Raw genomic sequence first — 21,172 nt, forward strand, 5'->3', positions numbered from 1 at the left:
TGCACAAAATCAAATGTATACACATTTTATAAGTATATATAATTTGTGTGTTAGTTGAAATAAGAATAAAAAGATGACAACTCTCTACTTCTATATTTAAAATACACATAAAATTGAGACAAAGAGATCACATGCATTAAAAATGTTTTTACAAGGCAACTATCTTAAAAGATATTGATTTAATTTAAAATTCTGGTACTTAACTTCTTTACATGATTTTGTATTTAAATATTCTAGAAAACCTGGGATATCCTGTAGAACTGAGAGTTTTCATTTTTCCATCTGCTTCCCTTTAACCAGATGTTGGTTTCTAGATACATATTTTTGGAGTTTTAGAAAGAAGCAATTTTTTTCCTCCCAGAATATGTACATCACTGTTTTCTTTCATTGGCCACGCATTCATATATTCATTTAAAAAAACCCAAAACAACAGTTATTTCTTAAAGCAACAATAAAGCAAGGCACATCTTTCTTTTTATTTAGGCATCTATGTGTAGAAATTAAGCTAGTAAAATATACTAGATAAGTGGGTTTGGAGTGGTTTTCATTATGGTCGCTGCTACTAATTGAATATATTTAATTCAAGAAATATTGAGAATGGTACAGAATAAATGCAATATAAACTTTAAAATAATAAGAAAAAAATCCCACTTTTCTACAACAGAGTAATTCAGAAGAACAGATAATCTAACAGTAGTTATATTTGTAATTTAACTGATGAGTTAATTTCCTTAATTATCCTGATAATATGATGACTGTGGTTTTGAGGAAAATACATTTTACCAGTGAAAAACAGGGAACTCTCATCTAATAAATATGAGAGTGCAGCAAAATGTCACAACTGTATTCTGTGTTGGACTAGGACTGTCCTCAGTCACAATCCATCAAATGCCATATCTCAGAAATAAAGGGAGATTTTTTCTAAAACAGACTGAGTGGGCACTGAGCAGACACAAGTTTCCCATAATGTTGTTTCAACAAAAGGTCAGACTTTTAAGTGGCTCCTGAAACAATTACAGTTTCCTGATCTCAAGAAAGCCTCTGAGGTCAAAGATACACTGAGTTAATCACTCTGGAGACTCTGGTCAGGCCACAGGTACCAAAGTGCGGCTTTATCTGAGTTCTAGATCAAGTTTTACAGAGTAGTATTTCAAACAATTTCACACAAACGGAATCAGGCGACTCCTTTAGGATCAATAGGCTCTGCTTAGCAAGATAAGATTACTGTTATTAATTTGCTTTACTGACAGAGGTACTTTAACTGTGCCAAAGGATCCCAAGCATTAGACGCTCAGGATATGTATTAAGTGTGTATCTTAAATCCTGTTTTTTTCTGATTACTTTCAAGCATGCTGATAGGATTTTATTTTCATTGTGAAACGCTGGTTGCAATCACAGTGGGAAAGAAACTGCTCAGCTCAAGATTTCACCCACAGGAAAGGAAAATATGACCACACTGGGTGGCTATTAATTGTTGTGTTCAATTATCATCAGTTATTCAATGAAAAGGAAAAAAAAGTATTTCTTCAATATACTACAGTTCAGCAGCACATGGGAATAATGCAGATTGCTCTAACAGTAAAGGGAAAATACAGAGAAATATATCTAATCTGATGGGACAGACCTGCACAGAAAAACCCAGTCATACCCCAGAGAGCATAATTCTGGCTTTGACATACGTTCAGATCACCAAGTGGGAAAATGGACTGTGACTAGAGTCTCTAATCTGCTTCCTAGTTAGTTCTTTGCTTGGGAAGAAGTAATACATGCTGATTGTGTATCTGTTTCTGATTCCTCTGTGCAGCTGGCTCAGTGCAGCTCTCTGGTAGAAGGCAGGCAAGGCCTCGGTTCTGCCTCTTTACCTTTCCTCCCACACAGAAGACAACCTTTCCTCATCCTGAAAACCTCTCCTTATTTTGAAAATAAGGACATGAGCTCAGAGGAGCATGGAGCATCTTTTGTGATCCAGCTCCAGGCATGGGTGTTGTAATGCCTGCTCTTGTCCCATGACGGTATGACCTCCTGCTGGAAAAAAAATGGTTTCTATGGACAAAAGTAGTATTTCAAAAAATAGTAACAATCTGCACTTAGAAAGATGGGATTTTGGTGATGAAATATCTTTTGGCAAGTGCAAGTAACAATGTTTCAACACTTTTCTTATTGTTTGTGGGCACGGCTATCACCAGCATTGGATAGAATCCTGGGTATTTATCATACACCTGAATATTAGTGGTTTAGGAAAACCCTAAACTCCCAACTCAGAGGTAAAAATTATCGTTGAGGTTCTTTTAGAGGGAGACCTTGCCTTGACTGATTTACATAACAACTGCTATACATAATAATAACTAAAGAACCAGTATATGCAATGGTAACTGTCTAGAAGCTGTAACTCAGGTTTAAGCAAACCTTCCTGCACTATCTGAAACAGACAGGAACTTCTGTCTTACTTTTCATCTTACTCTAACAGAAGTCTTGAAGAAAGTACAGTGAATCTCTGGAAGAACTTCTTGCTTTCCCTTGCAGAAAGCAATGCATCTTTCTTTGTCCAAAGGCCAAGCTTAGGAGAGTTAAATGCCACCTCTTTTGCTCAAGACATATACTTAAGTAAGTTCCTTATGTTTGTTCAGCATCATACCCTGTATATGTTTGGTTTTTTTTTCTGGGCTGAATCAGGTCATAGAAGACTTGTTGAAAGGCACCAACCATCAACCACTGTGAATTGTGGATGACATTGAAGTCTCTAATGTGTGATGGAAAATATATATGTTGTGTAAAATCATATGAAAATACTTTTCCAATGTTTTATGCAAGAACATACTGTAGCACTGGTATCTAATAACTCAGTTCACAGCTTTGAAGTGCTTTAACCCTTCCTGCAGAGCTGTGTTTTCTGCAGTAAATGTTCTGAATTGTTATGCTTGCACTGTGTTTGGTACACAGAACTTCACCAGCTCTCAGTTTACTCATAATACATTTCAGGCATCAACACGAAAGAGACTTTACATTTATTGCTTTGGAAATCTAACCCCAGGTCTGGAGTACCAGAACTGTATTTAAAGCATGCAAAAAGTTGGACTGTTATAAGACAGACATACAGGTATTTTTTTGGTCCAACACTGAAAAGAAGCAGTAGGGTTTCTGTTTGATTTGGTTTGGCTTCATGATGCCAATGTCTAATTACTAGCAATTATGCTCAGTAGGAGTATAAAATACTTTTATTCAACATTAACTGAAACATCAGCCAACTAATGTAAAACTTTCAGAAATGAAGAAACAGATCCACCAATTGCTACTCAGCACACTTTGGAAACCACTGAATTTAGGAAAATGCATATCAGCTAATTTCTGGACACTCTTTCTCATTATTACCTTTCTGGAAAAAATGTCTTTTCTGAGTGCATTTCTCTAAGATGCCCAAGATGAATGATTCTGCAAATGCTTTGGAAAGGACATAATGTTTCTATTTGAATACCAGCTCTTCTGAAAACACTCCATTCGTGCCAGATATCTTCATCTTAAGTAAAATGATGCACCCTCTTGGCTGAAGAGCTGAGCATCTTAAGGCAATACTTGAAACACTTGAAAGGCACGCAAGACATTTCCCATACCTGGATATTTCCCTCATTCGCATTAATACTTCTTATGCTGCACTTCAAAATGGGTACCTCAAACCCCTCATTTTAATACTAAATTATAATTAATAAGGGAAGATATTTCTAATAAAAATCCCTAATAGCAGTAGTTGGAAAGAGGGTGGTTTGATCTTAATCCAGTTGGCAAAGCTCCTAAAGAATTAAAGCAGGCCATGGCTTGAACCCGTAACAGCGAATGTTTGTAACAAAGACCTCCCCACATGCAGTTTTGGGTCCTGCCCCAAATTTTTACAGGTTTACGCTGTTCTTCAGTCAGTGTTCTGTCTTTCAAAGTATGAAATTTATCTGCTCTGTGTTTCCATCAAGCCTGGAGGAGCATACAGTGTAGATTCAAGACTTCTCACCTGTGCCAATGAACATCACGTCATATTGGCCATCTTCTGCGTCTACTCGATCTACCACGATCTGTGTGAACTGGTAATCCACGTCTGTTTTAATCATGATTGGACGGTTGTTGATGGGGAATACTGGGTTGTACATGGCTGGGTGACTTCTGGCAAATGTGATAACTTCATCAGGAAGGTCCTTGGTGGAATCAAAACCTCCAAATGTTTTACTGGGACACTGGAAATAAAAAAACGAAATGTTTTACATTTTATTATTTATCATCCCATCTACTGCAGTCTAGAATTAAATATGTCACGGAATCTAAGTGTTTTGTGACAGACAGCAAAAGTTAATTCTGTCACTCTTAGCCTCTATTTTTTAATTTATTTTGGCTTTAAACCAATATGGTTAACAGAATGTAAATGATCCTCATACATCAATTTTCTTATTCCTATTCAGTGGAAAAGGTTTATAAGTCCACTACTGATTAGTATTAATCTTTAATTGGCAGAAGGAAGAAATCCTGAAATATCTAAATGATTCAATACAAGGCAAGAAATTCAGTATTTGGTTATGTATACAACACAAAATTAATTAATTATGCCATCATGTTTGTTTTGAAGTACTGTCTTCAGAAGTTGACTGGAAGTCCAAATTACTACGTGAGGAATCAAATCCTTAAATCCTGGGACAATGCCCTGTTCTACTGACTTTTCAAACCCCTGCTTGTCTCAACAAGTCTGTGTCGTCCATGTAGTCCTGATAATGTGGATCCTGTTACACTAAATCAAATCTAGTGAGTCATGTCTTAAATGTATCTTTTTTTTCTGCCCTCTGATTCTAAAGAAAGCCTTCTGTGAGTGTTGCTCATCATACTGCCCATATGAACTCTTAGGTGAGGCAAGTCTCATTAAGAACCTGCAATAACTCCGCACTGTCCTGCACAGTGACAGAACAGTTGGTGTTCCATCGCGATTAATCTGGTCCCATGAAGTAAGACAGAAAAGAGTCACTTTTCCCCTGTATATACCCAGGGGTGGGCCAGACAGTTTTGCCTCTCATCTGTGAGAACCACAAGGTTCTACTTTTCACATTTAGCTCATGTCCTCCCACTGTAAGCAAAAACCAGAGGGTGAAAAGGAAAGGTAAGACCATGGTGTTGGTAGCCACAGAAGTATTCCTCCACTTTCAGCCACCACAAATCCCCACCAGGAGACTCAAGAACTGTGGCTAATCACCATCATTTGCCCTGATCTCTTCTGTAGAATTGGTAAGTATTTTATGAACAGTTATTTGTAACATTAATATAAGCATTAGTAGTGTATTAGTATTGCTGAGTGGATGAAGAAAACGAGCCATGACATCAGGCCAAAGATACTTGTCAAAGATCTTGGTGACCCCCACTGCTGACCTGTTTACATAACTCTTGAAGACATATAAAACATTAAATCCCAGCTGAAAATAATTATTTTGCAGTATTTGAACTTCAAATATAAACAACTGGTGTTAAAATGCCCTAGATAATTTGCCCTTTATATCCAGGTATAAAATACCTTCCAATTAAATTAAAAACCTAGAGGACAAGATCTTACTAAGCAAGAATCCAGACCTTGCAGGATGCTCAACAGAAGAAATCAATTGTCTTTGCTATCACCTTGATCCAAATTATTAATAATTCAACAGAAATGAAATTTAAAAATCAATGTTGTCAAAAGGAGTAGCTGCTATACTCAGCAAAGGGATGCTTCCAGCATGGACATATAAAGTGTAAATTGTCCCTTGTTGGAATACTTGCTAGTAAGCAAATTCCTGCATTCTGTTTGTATGGAAGGGAAGAATGGAGGGAAGAAGAATATTTGATTAAGGCCTGTGGATCAGAAAAAGAAGAAAACAAGTTAGCTATCTATTTTATTTTGTTAAGATTTTTTAACCTTTTTTTTCTTATTATATGTTCTTGCTCTTTTGTACAAAATTATTACAAAGAGAAAATCAGATGGACTTTTCATAATTATTGGCCAAACCATTTTCTGTCTCAAAAAATAGTGTTTCAAATGCTACACTTAAATTTTAAGTTTGCTTTACATCTCAATTAATATTCTAACTACAGTTCAATACCAATTACTTGGATTAATTAGATAACAATTAGACAATAGATGTAAAGTACTCTATGTATAAAAATCACTACACAAGAACTATTGTTAATTGCAGATGGGCAAACTGGAAAAATACTAAATGAACATTCATTTCATTTTTAAGCAAATTAATTTCAGCTGTGTTTCAACTGCTTGAATATTTACCTTCTGGCTCATTTTCTAACAAAGGATTTTACTTGCAGCAATATGAAACAGGCTCCCGAGGGAAGAGGTCACAGCACCAAGAGTGCCAGAGCTCAGGATGCATTTGGACACTGGTCTCAGGCACATGATGTAATTCTTGGGGCTGTTCTGTTCAGAGGCAGGAGTTGGACTCAGTGACCCTTGTGGTTCCCTTCCAACTCAGGATATTCTATCATTCTATGGACCAAGATATACTTTGCGCAGAAAAGTCATAAAACTAGAATTAGAGTCATCATTCTGTGTGCTTGAATAAGACTCTCAATTCTGAGACCCTGATCACTCCTTAGATCCCTTGCTTTTCTGAGAATAAAAAAAAATTACTATAACCTTGTGTCTTTACATGTAAAGTTTGAAGTGCATTACCTGGACTAGGCTGCAGCTCACAGCCATCTCATCCTACTTTAGAAAACTGGGATGAAATCAAACTGCCACTGCTGTAAATCCCTCCCTTTTCAATGAGCAAAATGGGCACCGTCAGTAGGGGAGATCTAGCCCATCCACAGTCCAAATTGTCTGCACAGGAATCTCAACTCAGAAACAGAATAGAACAGAATAAAACAGAACAGCTGTCCTGAGGAGGAAAGCCCTGTCATGACATTATCCTTGGTGCTAATGACAGGGCTGCTTTTGACATTAGTGATTCTAGGTCAAGATAACTGACAAGGCACTTAATCAGAACTTGTGCTTATAAACCAAATCAATCCCATCGAAATTAAAGAACTAGGTTTTCGTGTGCCAAAATATAGGTATGAATACAAATATCCTGAAAAAAATGGAGAAATGAGTTTCATCTTGGATTCAAGTAGAGTGTAAGAACTCTTGCATTTTACATTCACTTCCAATTTTGTGTCCCCACTGTGTAATACCAGGGAGTTAGATCAGTCAGGAGGAAGGAACCAGACTATCCCCTAACTGGCCTAGTAGGGAATACAACAGAACAAATCAGTATCTACATTTTGGTAGAAAGAAAAAGTGCTTTGGTCATAACTCTTGGTGCCATGAAGCAGAGAAAACCTGAGCACTGCAGCTGAATTCACAGAAAGGGAGATAGGAATTCAGGATGAGGCACCTCAGTTAAGATGAGGTATACACATAAATCCTCCCTCCTCTCCCAAACACTGTTAAAAAGTTTAAAAAAGAAAAATAAAAATAGAAAAAGAAAGCGATAAAACCAAGTCCTGTAGATCTTACAGGAAAAATCTGGCAACTTCTTTGTTACATGTGAAGCTGATGTAGAATTGTTTACAAAGCTTTCTGGTTTTTTAAAAAAACATTTACTTTCCTTTTCTTTTACTCATACTGGGCAAGTCACCAGATGCTCAAGAAGTTTACTGGCACCTCACCTATTAAATTCCTGAGATAATTCAGCACTGTTTAACTGCAGTGCAATCTGGAAATGAATTACTGTAAGAAGATCAGGTTTTTCTCTCCCACCTCTTTCTGCATTTCTTGGAAAAGGAATCCAAAGGTCTGACATCTAAAGAACTTCAAAAATATTTTTCTTCTTTATTCTTAACAGATCTTCAAACCATTGAAAACACACCCATCTTTATCACTTTATAAACAAAAAGCTTCTTTTTAGCCAGAAATGTACCTCATTTTAAAACTGAGTTTTATCCTATTAATACAACAGAATGATTTTAGCAACTGTGAGGGCAGTCCTCTTTTTCAAAGTGGCAGAACCCAGGGTTAGAGTCACTGGCATTGGGCTAGGACAAATTGCTGGCCTCAGCCACTCTAACAGGATTTACAGTGGCACAGCCTCCTCCTGCGCTACATCTGAGGGGCTAAGCAGACCTATAGAATTTGGGATCACATTTGCCTTTAGGCAAGAAAACAGCTTATGGTGGAATCTGAACATCTTTGAACTTCGTGAATCTTAATAAAAGCATTTTACAATGAAATTGTAAAGGAAAACTCCATTCTGATAGGGTAGCCAGAAACAAAAAGTATCTGTGACCTGACTGCATTCCCTTACTTTGACAGAGGCTCTGGTGTCTTAGCTCACTTCACCACTTAAGGGCTGGGTTCTGGTCCTTTCCTTTCTGCTTATTCGGGGAAGTTGATCAACTTACTCTTTTCCCATATGCATCTCACATCAAGACCCTCAGAGAAGTCTTGACGTAACCTGCAGGCAGAACTGAGGCCGTAACTGTGTCTCAAGACACAGAACTTCCAATCTCAAGAGCAAGTATTTGAATTGTGCATTCAGAATCTCAGTAGAACTGCATCTTATCTCTGTAGAGGAGTGAATGCAACAGAGCCTGTGTGCAGTAGTCAGTTCTTTATCTCAGCCTATTTCTGTGATAGTCCATATCACAGAAATTTCTTTGTCCATAGTTCTGCATAATATCTAGTATCTGGTTTTGTTGAGAAAGGTTAATTGATACTGGAATCAAAGAGGAATATAAAGAAACAGAATAATGAACACTAAGTCTGTTAGACTGAAAAGAAGGTGACAATAGCTACACAAGAAATATCAAAAATGTCCACTCATTCACATTTTCTACAGTCGTAAAACAACAGAACTTCAAAAAAACCCCAACCCCCTGACATATCAGAATCAACTGTGGTAATTGAAAAAAAAAAGGTTCACCATCAGATGAGAATTGAAACCTCTTTTATGCTGCAGAGCTTTTATTTTAACTCTGGAAAAAACTAGAAATTCTGTTAGTCACAGTGAAGAAGTGAGGAGTGCTGAGGAATCCAGCTGTCAGGGAGCCACTGTTTTCTTTTACTTAGGAAGCAATTTTCATTAGCTGAGCATATATATCAGTTGAAAGATCAGATTGGAAAGGACGATTTCAAACATACCAGAGAAAAGTAGAAAATATGATGAATTAAAGAAGCAAAGTTATTCCTGCTTTCTTTTGTGCCTTATATTTAAGAAGACTTTAAAAAGAATGTTATAGACATATATATTATCTACATACATACATTTATATGTATACATGTGCACATACATATTTCATCTTCTTCAATGACAGTTCACAGCATAAATGGGCCAAGCTGATTTATACAAGCTAAGGAGCGGCGCCAATGTATACAATTAATGCTTGTTTCATAAATGTCCCATCTTCTTAGACTACTGGAAATTTCAGAGGCAGTTAAATATTTCTAGAATGTGATGATATCAGTTGAAATATGGATGTCTTATATAGGTTGATATTTTAGTCATTTATAAACTAGAAAGAGAATCAGGTAAAAGCAGAGATTTTAAAAAATGCCCAGTGGAAGTCAGAAACTACTGTAGTCATTCTATCATCTATTGCAGAAATATCTGTTTCACTGTCCTAGATTTAATGTTGACTGAAAGTTCCTAACAGGCAGGCAAATCCTCTGTTTTCCATTCATTCTCAATAAGAATGGCTCAGCCAATATTTGGAAAAAAACAAATTCCAAGGAAAGGGTAATGCAATGTAATTTATGAAACACTTGACTTTCAGTAAAATTCTCCAGCCATTACCAAAACTTCTTTTGAAGTTGTTAATATGAATGCCAAAACTAAAATCCAAGCGAAGTTGTTATTGCAGTTTCATATGTTACAGAAAATCAGTACATCCTGGACCTGGAGGAACTGTTAGTTTTCCCTTCTGCCACTCTATCCATTTTGTTATCTGTGTCAGTTTCTTTCCTGGATCTCAGCTCAAGGACCATGTAATGTGTGAAAATATTTTCCACAGTCTTCCCAGTTTAGATTGCTGTATTTCTTAGGGTACTTACAGTTCCTGGCCGTGGATATGGCACTCGCCCTTGGTAGGGAACCCACTGGTAGTTCGGGCCATCTCGGTGGGCATAGGGACCAAGAAATACCCTCCTCACATCAGTCATGCTGTACATACACACTGCTGATCCCTTGAAGATATTACTGAAAATGAGGGGAGAAGAAACCAAATCAAATCAGGTTCTTTAAATTATCCGTCGATTTAATCAAGTGGTAGAGCTATGGGAATAGCAGCTTGGTGCTTTCTAATTTATTGCATGTGCTGATTATCAAACCTCTGACATGCTCTCAGAGCAATCCTCACTCACCTCCTGTGAAAGTTCAGCAAAACTGATACGATCTCCCAGACATTTTCCTAAGCAGATGGCTGCTATTTCACTATTTAAAACATCTTGTCCCCAGAAGGCCAAAGCCCAAATGTGAGTAAATTTCAGTAAGGCTGTCCCTAGAGAACTATTCAATTTTTTCCTACACTTCACTTTTTTCTATTTTTTTTTAGCAGTCTCTTCCATCACTTGGGCAGCACACGTGCAAACTTCAGTGTTGTTTCTTACCCTGACACTTCTTGCAGAAGACAGTAAGGACTTGTAAATCTCCCTCCTCTATCCCTGGTATCACTAGAAACATATTTTCTGTTTAGAAACTAAAACTTGTTTCCTTCACAGATAAATGTGGCAATACAACCAGTACTGCAAACCTTCCTCAGGACAAAGCTGCGAGTATATTTGGTTCTTGGTGAAAGCACAATGAAACAAAAACATTCAAGTCACAGTTATATGTGATTCAATAACAGAACATTTGAAAGATCATTAGACTTTCCAGATTTCAGCAATATTTTTTACTAATATCTCCTTGAGTAGCCAATTTCTCACTCCACAGATTTTCTATTTTACACTGCTCCCAAACAAGTTTATTTGTTCTTGTGTTCTTTTTCCAAATCTGTGTGGAAAGGGCTACAAATGCTAATCCCTGCTATAAAAAGCAGCTTCAGAGTGATGATGTACATCGCTCATAAGAAAGAAACCTAATTCATTACTTCTTACTGCCATTGACTTCTCAGTTCAAAGGTTAAGAAAATTTCATGGTTTTTAAAACCACTTTTAACAAAGAATCCTCTTTAAAACAAGCAGCCACCCAAGATTCTGTGGAAGTAAAATGATATGCTCTGTACCTGGAAGTTGTAAACACTCCATAGACTATTGGATTTTTAGGGTCTTTTGAGTTCATTAGGAACACATCCTCTGTAACAATAACAGGAGAAAGAAAAGAAAATTAGGTTGAATTCATACAGGTAATACCTGAAGACATTTCTATATTCTGGCCATTTCTGCCACTTACGTAGTTCATCAAAGTGTGTGTCAATGCCATTGGGTCCTGGTACAGAACATATCAGACGTGCTTTGAGGAAAGTTGTCCATTTGTTAACAAGGCTCCTGTGTCCTCCAAAGTCATTCTAATAATAAAATTATTTTGCATTAATATTTAGCACAGTCTTTGTTTGAAGTACCAACAGAGTACAAAGAAAATACAGTAAATAAGATGATATTTAGAGAAAATAAGAGAGAAGAATTCACACTACATACAAAAGCAATATGCTGCAAAGACACAAACTCTGAATTATTTTTATTTTACACTGTATTGCGTCAAATTTCATCCTAATACATAACTTAAAAACCAAAAACCTCAAATCTCTTTATATACCTTTATACACATATAAGACTGGGAAAAGGTAAGTGGGCAGAAGTCCTGCAAAAGCTGAGGGTGTTTATTATAGTTAACTGGGTAGCAGCAAAGTAGAAAGGCAAGTTGCAACGGAACAAAGTAGATAAAAATGCCAGAACAGTGGGATCAGTTGTACAGAAACAAAGTGCCCCAAGGACTTCATACTTGTGGGATAATTGGTTTTAAAGTAGCAACCTCTGAATTCAAGGAGGTAAATTGAAATTGTGCTTATGAATTAACAGAAAATTTTACTGTAAACATCACAGTTGCCAAAGCTACAAATTTTTTAATATCATTTCATTAGCAGAAATATTTTTGAAAGTCTGTCAGAAAACCATCTGGACATTTATCCGTGTGGACAAATGATTCATCTTGCAGTCACTAAGGGTCTTTGGAATGGCTGCCCATTTCTACAGCTAACCTTAAACAGTTATTTTGCTGTATCTTCCTTTGCCTGTGTTTTAAAGGTTTTCACTAATGTGGGAATGGAAAGGTATTAACATTTAAAAAGCAAATTCTTCAAATGTTTTTGGCCTACCTGGAAGTATCACATTTCTTGTAAAACACTTTCTTTTACAGACACTTTCTAAGCCTCAGAGGATATGTATGACTTTTTAAACCAAACACTGTAGTTTGTTAAGTTCCCCCAGAAAATAATTAAATAGTATTCCTTTCTGTGTGTCATCCCCAAACTATTTTTCTCTTGGGATGACCCCTGCTTTACTACAATGCCAATGTTAGTACTGAATAGTTCACAGGCAAGAAAACAGAGTTTCTAAAATTGCTTGCAAGTGCATTTGGTATCACACCAAAAAGTCATCATCTTACCTTGCAGATCTGCCCTATTCTGGCATGAGTGGCTTTTCCAGTGTGCTCTCCATCAATTGCATTTTCACGGAAGAAGAAATAGATTTTGTCATCTTCTGGATTGTCACTCTCTGGTATCAGGTGAGCACTGACAAATCTGGGATCTGAGAAGACAATGCCATTGTGCATGTTACTACTGCATGAACTGGATCACTTGTCTTCCTTACATAAATGAACTGTCATTTTTCTTCCCAAAACCCAATCACTGCATCCCATGGCAAATATTTCTAAATTAGGTACATCATCACTTGTTAACATGACAGGTTAAAGATAAGAGGAATTTGCATTCCTCTTATCTTTAATACAGAGAAGTTTTTGTTACAGGTATTTAATGAATATATATTAACTTCATTATTGGAGCAATTAAATGTTTATGAAATCTTTTTACAGATGTTTGTATAACATTACAGCATGGTTTCATAATTCCATGTATTTATTACTGACAATTTTCTTGTCTTTGGATGTCTGGACTTTGGTTAATAATCTTTCTGTATAAGTCACAATTAAAATGAAAGAATTATGGAGACAAATGTAAAGTTCTCATTTCAGCGATTAAAAAAAAAATTTACGCCTAGAAAATTGTTAGTGCATTACTGTTAAAAAAAGTTGAAAAATACATTTTGATTGATACTATTTCCATGTGATACCCCAAATCCCCAAATTTTTGTCTTCTTTTCAGAATAGAAACAGATTTTAGAATTTCTACTGAAGTTGTTGAAATACTTTGTCTTGCCATTTTTGTAATTTTTTTTTTTTATATACATAAACTTTATTTCTTAATGATTAGAGTGACGACTTTACTTGGTGGTAAAAAAGATACATCAAAAAATGAAATACATATAATGTGCACATACTGATCAGTTATATAAAAAATGCTATAAAGAAGTTTTAGGAGAGAGAATTTTATAGAATTCATATCAATAAATTCATACCAGTGGTGCATCTGGCTCATTGCTGTATTTTACAGAGATACTTCAGCTGGTATCTTTCTACTATATTTGGAAAAAGAAGGCATATCCAACAGATTTACCAATCTGTTTTATAACCATTCTACATCCTGCTGGGATAATTAACTGTGAACTATATTTAACTACTCAGAGTCCTGCTCCTATGTGAAACTGCAAGCTATTTTAGTGTCTGTATTAACATCTTTCCAGTGTATGTTTATTGCTATATAGTCATGGAAAGAATGAACTTTGCTATGTTTTGCCAGTTTGCAGTAGCTGGCCTGTGCAACTCATTGCCTTATTAAGGATGGCAGTGTTTTTAAGCAACATATTTTAATATATTTGTATATATGCACATAGAAGTTTAGATGTTTCTATTATATGAGTAGATACTGCATAATTGTGTGTGTGTGTGTCTTATCATGCAATCTGTGTGTATATATATGTACATATTCTAATGTACTTGTGTGTGTGTATACATCTATATATACGAGTACAGAAGGATGACCCTACTGGATTAGACCAAAGTTTACTTAGATTAATACACAACCTCCAAGATCGTCCAGAAGTAATTACTGGAGACAAGAAAGAATATGTGGTGAATACAAACAATATGTGGTGAATACAAAGGTGAATACAAACAATACTCTCCAAGAATAAAGTCCCTTCCTTCAATTGTTTTCAGTGTAGCTGATTCCCTGAGCTTTGCTGCTTTCTGTGTGCTTAGTTAACTCTAAATAGACTTCTCATCCAGTTATCTGTCTAGTTTCTTCTTGAACTCATACAAATTTCCAGCATTCAGCATGTCCTTTTGGAATTTGTTCCTCACGTATACAATGTAATGAATTAAAATTTACTCCTGATTTTTTTGTTTTGAACATTGATCTTAATAACTTCATTTGGTTCCTCTCAATTCCTATATTGAAAAAATGCTGAGTGTTCAAGACTAGTATGCTCTTTAACAAGGGCTGTAGCAATTCTCTTTGTTGAATTTTCTGTTGGTTTTTTTTTTTCATTAATTCCTAACATTTAAAATGGATTTGACAGATCCTCAGCAGTAATCTGAAATTGTCATGGAATTTATGTGCCATAACCCCAGAATCTCACTCTTCATTGGTGGTGCTCTGTCCACAGCTGTTGCAGTGGGGATACTGCAACACGCATATATCAAACCAGGAGTCCCGTGGAAAGGAAATATATATGGACAGACAGATTCTTGTAGCTGTTTCAGAGATGTTTATTTCTCCAGCCGCATGGCCGGGGCTCTGCCGAGGAACTGTTCCAGTCACGGGACCAAGGGTCCTTCTGCCCGCGCAGGGAACACAAACCAACCAATGGGAACGAGGCTGAGCAGGGGCAGGAAACCCCGTGTCTGTGCCCTCAGGGCCCCCTCTCCCAGGGCTACATGGCAGGGGAGGAGACCCCAACACACAGCCCATTATTTTATATGTGAAGATAGGCATGTTTTCCTCATGGCTTTCCCCAAGGTTTATCAATACATCATTCATCAAGAATAATTTAATTTGTCATTTGATTGTTTAGCTACCCAGTTGCATAAGATCCTTTTGTGATCCTTCCCAGTCTTCCTTTGTCTCACTATGCTGAATAACTTAGATTCATGTGAAAAAAACCCAACCTCTCATCCAGCCTCTTTTTCAGGTTATTTATGAACATGTTGAACAACACAGGCCACAAAACAGATCTCTGTGAACCTGTGTCTACTACCTATTGTCTGTTAAAATAAACATTTTTAGACATCTGAAAACATGGACAAGCTGAGATTTTAAGCTCTCCACCCCAAATGCCAGTAATGTAAGCTATTAAATGTGCTTCCTTTCTTTCTAGCATGCATTTAATAGCCTTCAAGGTACACTGACATGAGACCCGAGATAAATAATATCTAGACTATTTTTTATATGATATACTAAGGCTTTGCATGCAACTTGAATCTCAAGAAACAAGAACTACAGCTTGAAAATGTCTGCACTGCAGCCTGGGGAAGGATCCATCAGAGAAAGAGGATACCCATTAGAAGACACTGTTTTTGGCTACTGGATCTGGAGAACCTCTTTTCTGAATCAGTTGTTTTTACATCCTTAAGGTCTTAATGAAAAAGGGTAAAAAATAATATTCAACCAAAACCTAAACACATTCCCAAATGGTTGAATGATTTATTTCTAGTGCAAGATATCAAGTTCTAAAATAAATCACTATATTATCAGGCATCAAAAATCTAACTTTACATTGGCCTATGAAGATACTGTGGGGAGTCCCATTTGAGTCTAAAATATTGCTGATATAGCACTGGTTATATAAACTTGCCCTCGGTTAGCATATTATTATTCTTTTCTTTCCCTCTCATAATTTTGCAAGTGAACCTAGAAACAGTAAGACAGTTGCGTATTAAAGCAGGACTGACACAGCAATTATAGAAAAATAGTTGAATAAATTGAAAATATGTGTTTCAAATGATTCTGTCAGAGCGACAGCTGAGAAGAGGGTTGTGAGATAAAATAAATGCCACAGCCAGAGTATGCATTGTAGGCACTTCTTACCAGTGCTCATCTGAGATGGATTCAGATTTTTAATTAGTGATTAATAATCCTAACTACATGCCTGAAAATGAAGTAGTCACACAGCCTCATATTAGAAACACATCCATTGTACGTCATGGAACAGGTTTTTTTTGAACACTGATGTTTCTTATTGAGCACACCTTGGATTGCTTTGCCATCTAGTTAAATCGATACATTTTAGTCAATAAAGAGTGGTTCTTCATGTTATAGGTCCCTGGCTCTTGTTACCTGGTGGTGTTTGGTTTTTTGCCCCTCTTCCACGTAATAGATCTATGTCTATGCAGTGAAGCAAATAAAGGAAGAACAGGCTACATGTGTTCTGTTGCATATAGAAATAGATTAATTTCTGTTCAGAATGAATGTAATGGTTACAGAAACAACATCATGATACCATGTGTGGAGAGAGGGAGAGAAAAGTGGTTGATAATTTCATGGGTTATAAAGCTATGAAGTGGGTGGTGTGAACCAGTGATGTGTAGTGTGTTCTTTATTGTTTCACTAGTGCAGGGGCTGTTTGACTTGCCCGAGGCTTGATGCACACTTGCATTTAACCCCAGGGCTTCAGACCATGCTCACTACTGGCTGCTGAGGGTCCTGATGAATCAATCAGCCAGATGGCCTACAGTCACGCAACACAGCCCTCTCCATGGACTGCACAGCACTTTTTTATTGCTCTTCTTTGAGGATTGCAAGGGAGATATCCACAGATGAGGGAATTAGGGACTTCTCCTTGACTCTCCTAATTGCTTACCCATGCAGCAGAAGAAAGAATGTCATCCATGAATGTGTATGTTCAAGTATCAAGACTGCCCTGCCTTACCCTGCAAAATTAAACAGGTTTCGTATCAAGGAGTCCCCATGGGAAGTTTAAAATAATTCAGTCAGGGTTGACCTATTTCATACATTCAACACAGCCAGAAAAAAAATGCCGGAATGAACTTCAAGCAAGTTTTACTGAAGAGGAAGTGGGACTTTGATCCAAACCCACCAGTAACAACTGTAAAAGTGAGTGCACTGCAGCTATTGGGGGTAGGTGAAAACTTCAAATTTCTGAGTGTGATTTATGGAGTATTCTGCAACCCTAAAACTGCCTCCAATCCATGAAGCCCTCAGAAATGCTGTTACAACAGTTCAACACTTTCTTGTTTGAAAGCAGTCTCCCATTGGCTGAAAGTCCAGAAAGCTTGTTTTGGGAAAATGGACTTAAGAAATAATTTGACAGCAAATATTTTGCAATGATTCATCGCTTTTAAAAAACACAGGCAGACAATGTGGAAGAGAGCTTTAAAAAACAGCATACATCAAACAAACATTTCTGAAACATGTTTAAGCATGATCAAAGGAGAAACCAAGCCACAGCATAAACACGATCAAAATAAAATAACAGCTAAAAACACTTCTCTGATCTTGCAGCCAAAGTGAACAAGCTAAAAATAAAAACTTATATTTTTATTTAAAACAATCAGCCTTTAAGAAGCAAATTATTAAAACCCACACCTTTTTCAGTCTCCTTTTTCCAGTTGTCTTGGCTGTGGTGCTATTTCTCAGATCCCACATGACACCTTTGTACACCACTTTGTGCGCCCTCCTGCAATTACCAGCTCCGCAGACGTTTCATTGGCAGCAGCCCATTAAACTGTCCTTCCTGAGAAACCTGGCTCTTTATGAAAATGACACCTTGGTCCAGCTGCCTCTATGATTTATATGCCATTGTTTGCTTATTTAAGTAATGGAAACATGTTTTGCCTGGCTCAGCATTTCAGGTTGAGGAAAAGCAAAGGTAAATCGATCTGCATTGGTTCTTTAACAAATGTTATTCTTTAGCAGCAACAACCGCACAAATACACACACACACCCAAGAGCAAGAAACAATAAAAGTCAGAAATTGGCTTTCTAACTGAATCATATTAGCATTTTAATGAAGATCTATAAACTTGAAGGCACAGAAATTACCTTTAGCTGTCAAGATTGAGTAAGCTGAAGGAACAGAAGCTGGGGTCATCTCCTCATCACTTGACAGGAGCCAAAGGGCAGTTCTCTTAGGAAATGTTTTGTAGAGAGTTTGAACTGGATGCCCCTATTATTGTATATTTACAGTCAAAATTACTAATTTATCAGTTCACAGCAAGAAAATTTTAGGGAACTAGGGAAATTTTACGCTCAGTAAAACTGCAATTGCTATAATTTAATGAAAAGTAGTGGAGGGTGACTGGGACCCTGAGGAGAGGAAGACTAGAGAAGCTGAAATTAAAAATTTAACAACAAAAACAGACAGCTACTCAAGACTTCATAACCATGTACAGCGCCTGTCCGCTGAGATCCAGCACGGAGACCCAAACACTATCCTCAGAAAATCTGGACTTGCTCTCATAGTGAGCCCTACTACCCACAGAGAGGAGACTTGCAGCTCCAGTCACAAATGTGCAGAGCAGAGCCTCTGCCTCGGTAAGGTCACCAGAGGACAAAGCTGTTAATATGTGGTGATGAGAGAGCTAAGATGGTTTGTGGTTTTACACTCTCAAGTGTAGTTTACAAAACAGCAAAGCTTTTAGTGGTGTTCTTTTAAAGTCCCTTCATTTAAATTCCTCAACTTTCACATTCCACTTGCTGCTGTTGAGTCAGGCAAACACAGCAGAGCTCTCATGGATTCACTGCTTCCAGTGAAGCTCCTCAATAACATGGATGGCATCAGACCACATCCTCAAAGTGGGAATGCTCTTTGCACAAGGGACAACTTGTGGCTATTATGGAGCTAATGTGAGGGTTTTGTGGTAACTTATTGTCAGATGCTAACATAGAAAGGACAGACTACAGAGTAGAGATGTCATTTAAAGACGCTGTTTACAAAGTCAGGAGGATGTGTGGCATGCAGGCCATGCATGATCAAGCTGTCAGCAGCTATTACAAGGTAAGAAGCCCTATGGTCCCTCACTGATTTTGCAATGGAAATTTCCATCAGAAAAGAGTTTTAAAGACTGATGATCTTCATCAAGCAGTTTATCTTTGAGTCAAGATGATCTTAAAGTAGTGTGTTAGTTATGTCAGCCAGCTTCTCCTTCTTAGAAGTGATATCCTGTTTTTTATTAATTTTTCAAAGATTAGTAAAGGCAATTTTTGTGTCACAGATTATAAAACAGGCTAATAAGTATGAGGTTTAATAAGGCTTCTTTTAATTTCAATAGTGTACTTCTTAAAAATTTAATTTTATTGTATTTTATTTTATTCGAAAGTCTTTTCAGAATTAAAAAACCCAAAAAACCAACAAACCCTTCCTCTGCAGAATCCAGCTGCTATGCTTCAGTGGTGACTTGTGTGACATAAGGAGATTATAGATTTTCAAGGATGAAAGGTATTAAAAGTAGCAACAACATATCACTCTTCTGTCATTTCAATACATGGGTGCAGCAGCAATGTAACACGCAAAGAGACGTGCATTAAAAAAGGCACACCGTGTTTTTACATGTGTAAATTCTTCTACATCTCAATGGTACACTTACACAAACAGCAACAGGACTCTAGTCCTTGTGGCTTTTACAGTGGCTTGACCATAAGTGTTATCTATGCATCCATTCTCATTGTGAGAGATGTTAAAACTGAATTAAAATGACTGGGTTTTTTTAAGGAATGACTGATTTGTATTTGAGGCAAAAGCAAATGTGTTATAACATCCTAAAGCATTCAGGCTCCATGCTGGCTGGGCAGCTAGCAGAAGTGAAAACTTGACAAGACCAGGCTGGGGACCAAGCCATGGGTGCCCTCCCAGGGGCTGGCAGTGATGCAAAGCAAAGTGACAGTAAGAGGAGCACAACCTCAGTTTGGGGTGCTCAGCACCTCTAGAATAGCGTGAATGAGTCCCTTAATACCTGCCAAAACAATGCCACCACCTCAAGATGCCTCATCTCTTCTGCCTTAGAGGCATAATTCAGCATGAACATACCTTGCGAATAACATTTTAGCTCCCACAGGAAAGAGAAGGAAGAAAATGTTGATCTCTGATGCAATTACCGGTTTCTGAAGCCTTTGTTCTAAAGAGACAACAATAGTTTTGATTCCCTGTTAAAGACTAATTATATGGTGAAGAAAAGTGAATACAAAAGTTCAGTAAAATTATAGCTTAATGCTCAACATAAATTAGATTTCTCACAAAACAATGCTTATGATCTAACCACCCCATTTAATTTAATAGAGGTGATTATTATCTCCTTACAGAGAAAGAAGCAAAATTAACACCTCTTTTCCATTACTGACTATGTTTTAAGGTTGTCGTATATCTATCAACACAATTAATTTTAAACTTATTTACTTGTCCCTCAGAGAGAGTAATTGGGCAATTGAGAAAACTAGTGTCCATCACAGAACAGAAAGTGAGCCTTGCAGCACATTGTCTCCACTTAGGAATACTTTAATCTCAATTTTTTGTATTTCTTAAAGCTAATGAGAGTTCCAGCTAAGAACCTGTTTCTTCCTCTCTCAGTCATTTATCTGAAGTTTTTGACATTGATGTTTGGAAATAAGACCAGAAAGCCTGTGCCTTAACTGTGTAACCTACATCTTTAGAGCTCTGGATGAGTGACAAGAACTAAATACCACAGTCTTTATGCTAAGAAGTGATGTATTAGGGGAGGAAGTGGAGCGTGGAGGCACTGAAGACAAAAGATGTTTCTGATTTGGGATGTTACAGACTTTTGGCATATACAGCCATGCTACAGGCCTGCCTTTTGTAAGCTCTGAAAATTCACAGGTGAAGCACAAGTCCCTGGAGATGCCGAAGCAGTTTATGGCAGTTGATCCTAAAAGCCAGAAACTAAACCTGTTCCTCTCCACTAATGTGATTTTCTCAGGCCTTTCTGAATGCTGAGAGATGTGTGTCTATGTCTTGTTGGAATATTCTTCCTCTTTGCCACCTAGAAATCAAGGGTGCAAGAAGGTGTCCTGAAGGCAGAGGGAACATGCTGCAGCACCATCAGCCAAACTCCTGACACAGCACTTTGCAGGAGGCAAATACCTGGCTGAGTGTGAG

The 21,172-nt window shown here is 37.2% G+C and overlaps 1 protein-coding gene across 2 annotated transcripts in view; it reads right to left on the reverse strand.

The window, feature by feature from the left end:
- SEMA3A (semaphorin 3A) overlaps positions 1–21,172 on the reverse strand; it is a 243,420-nt gene that overhangs the window by 25,532 nt on the left and 196,716 nt on the right. For both annotated transcript variants that reach the window (XM_048301619.1, XM_048301618.1), the window contains 5 exons: positions 12,591–12,733; positions 11,379–11,493; positions 11,212–11,281; positions 10,040–10,184; positions 3,998–4,217 (listed from right to left, as the gene is read on the reverse strand). In XM_048301619.1, the coding sequence (XP_048157576.1) occupies positions 3,998–4,217; positions 10,040–10,184; positions 11,212–11,281; positions 11,379–11,493; positions 12,591–12,733 (693 nt within the window). The remainder of the gene's footprint in view (positions 1–3,997; positions 4,218–10,039; positions 10,185–11,211; positions 11,282–11,378; positions 11,494–12,590; positions 12,734–21,172) is intronic.

Source organism: Corvus hawaiiensis, chromosome 4, assembly GCF_020740725.1.
Source record: "Corvus hawaiiensis isolate bCorHaw1 chromosome 4, bCorHaw1.pri.cur, whole genome shotgun sequence".
Classification (NCBI taxonomy): domain Eukaryota; kingdom Metazoa; phylum Chordata; class Aves; order Passeriformes; family Corvidae; genus Corvus; species Corvus hawaiiensis.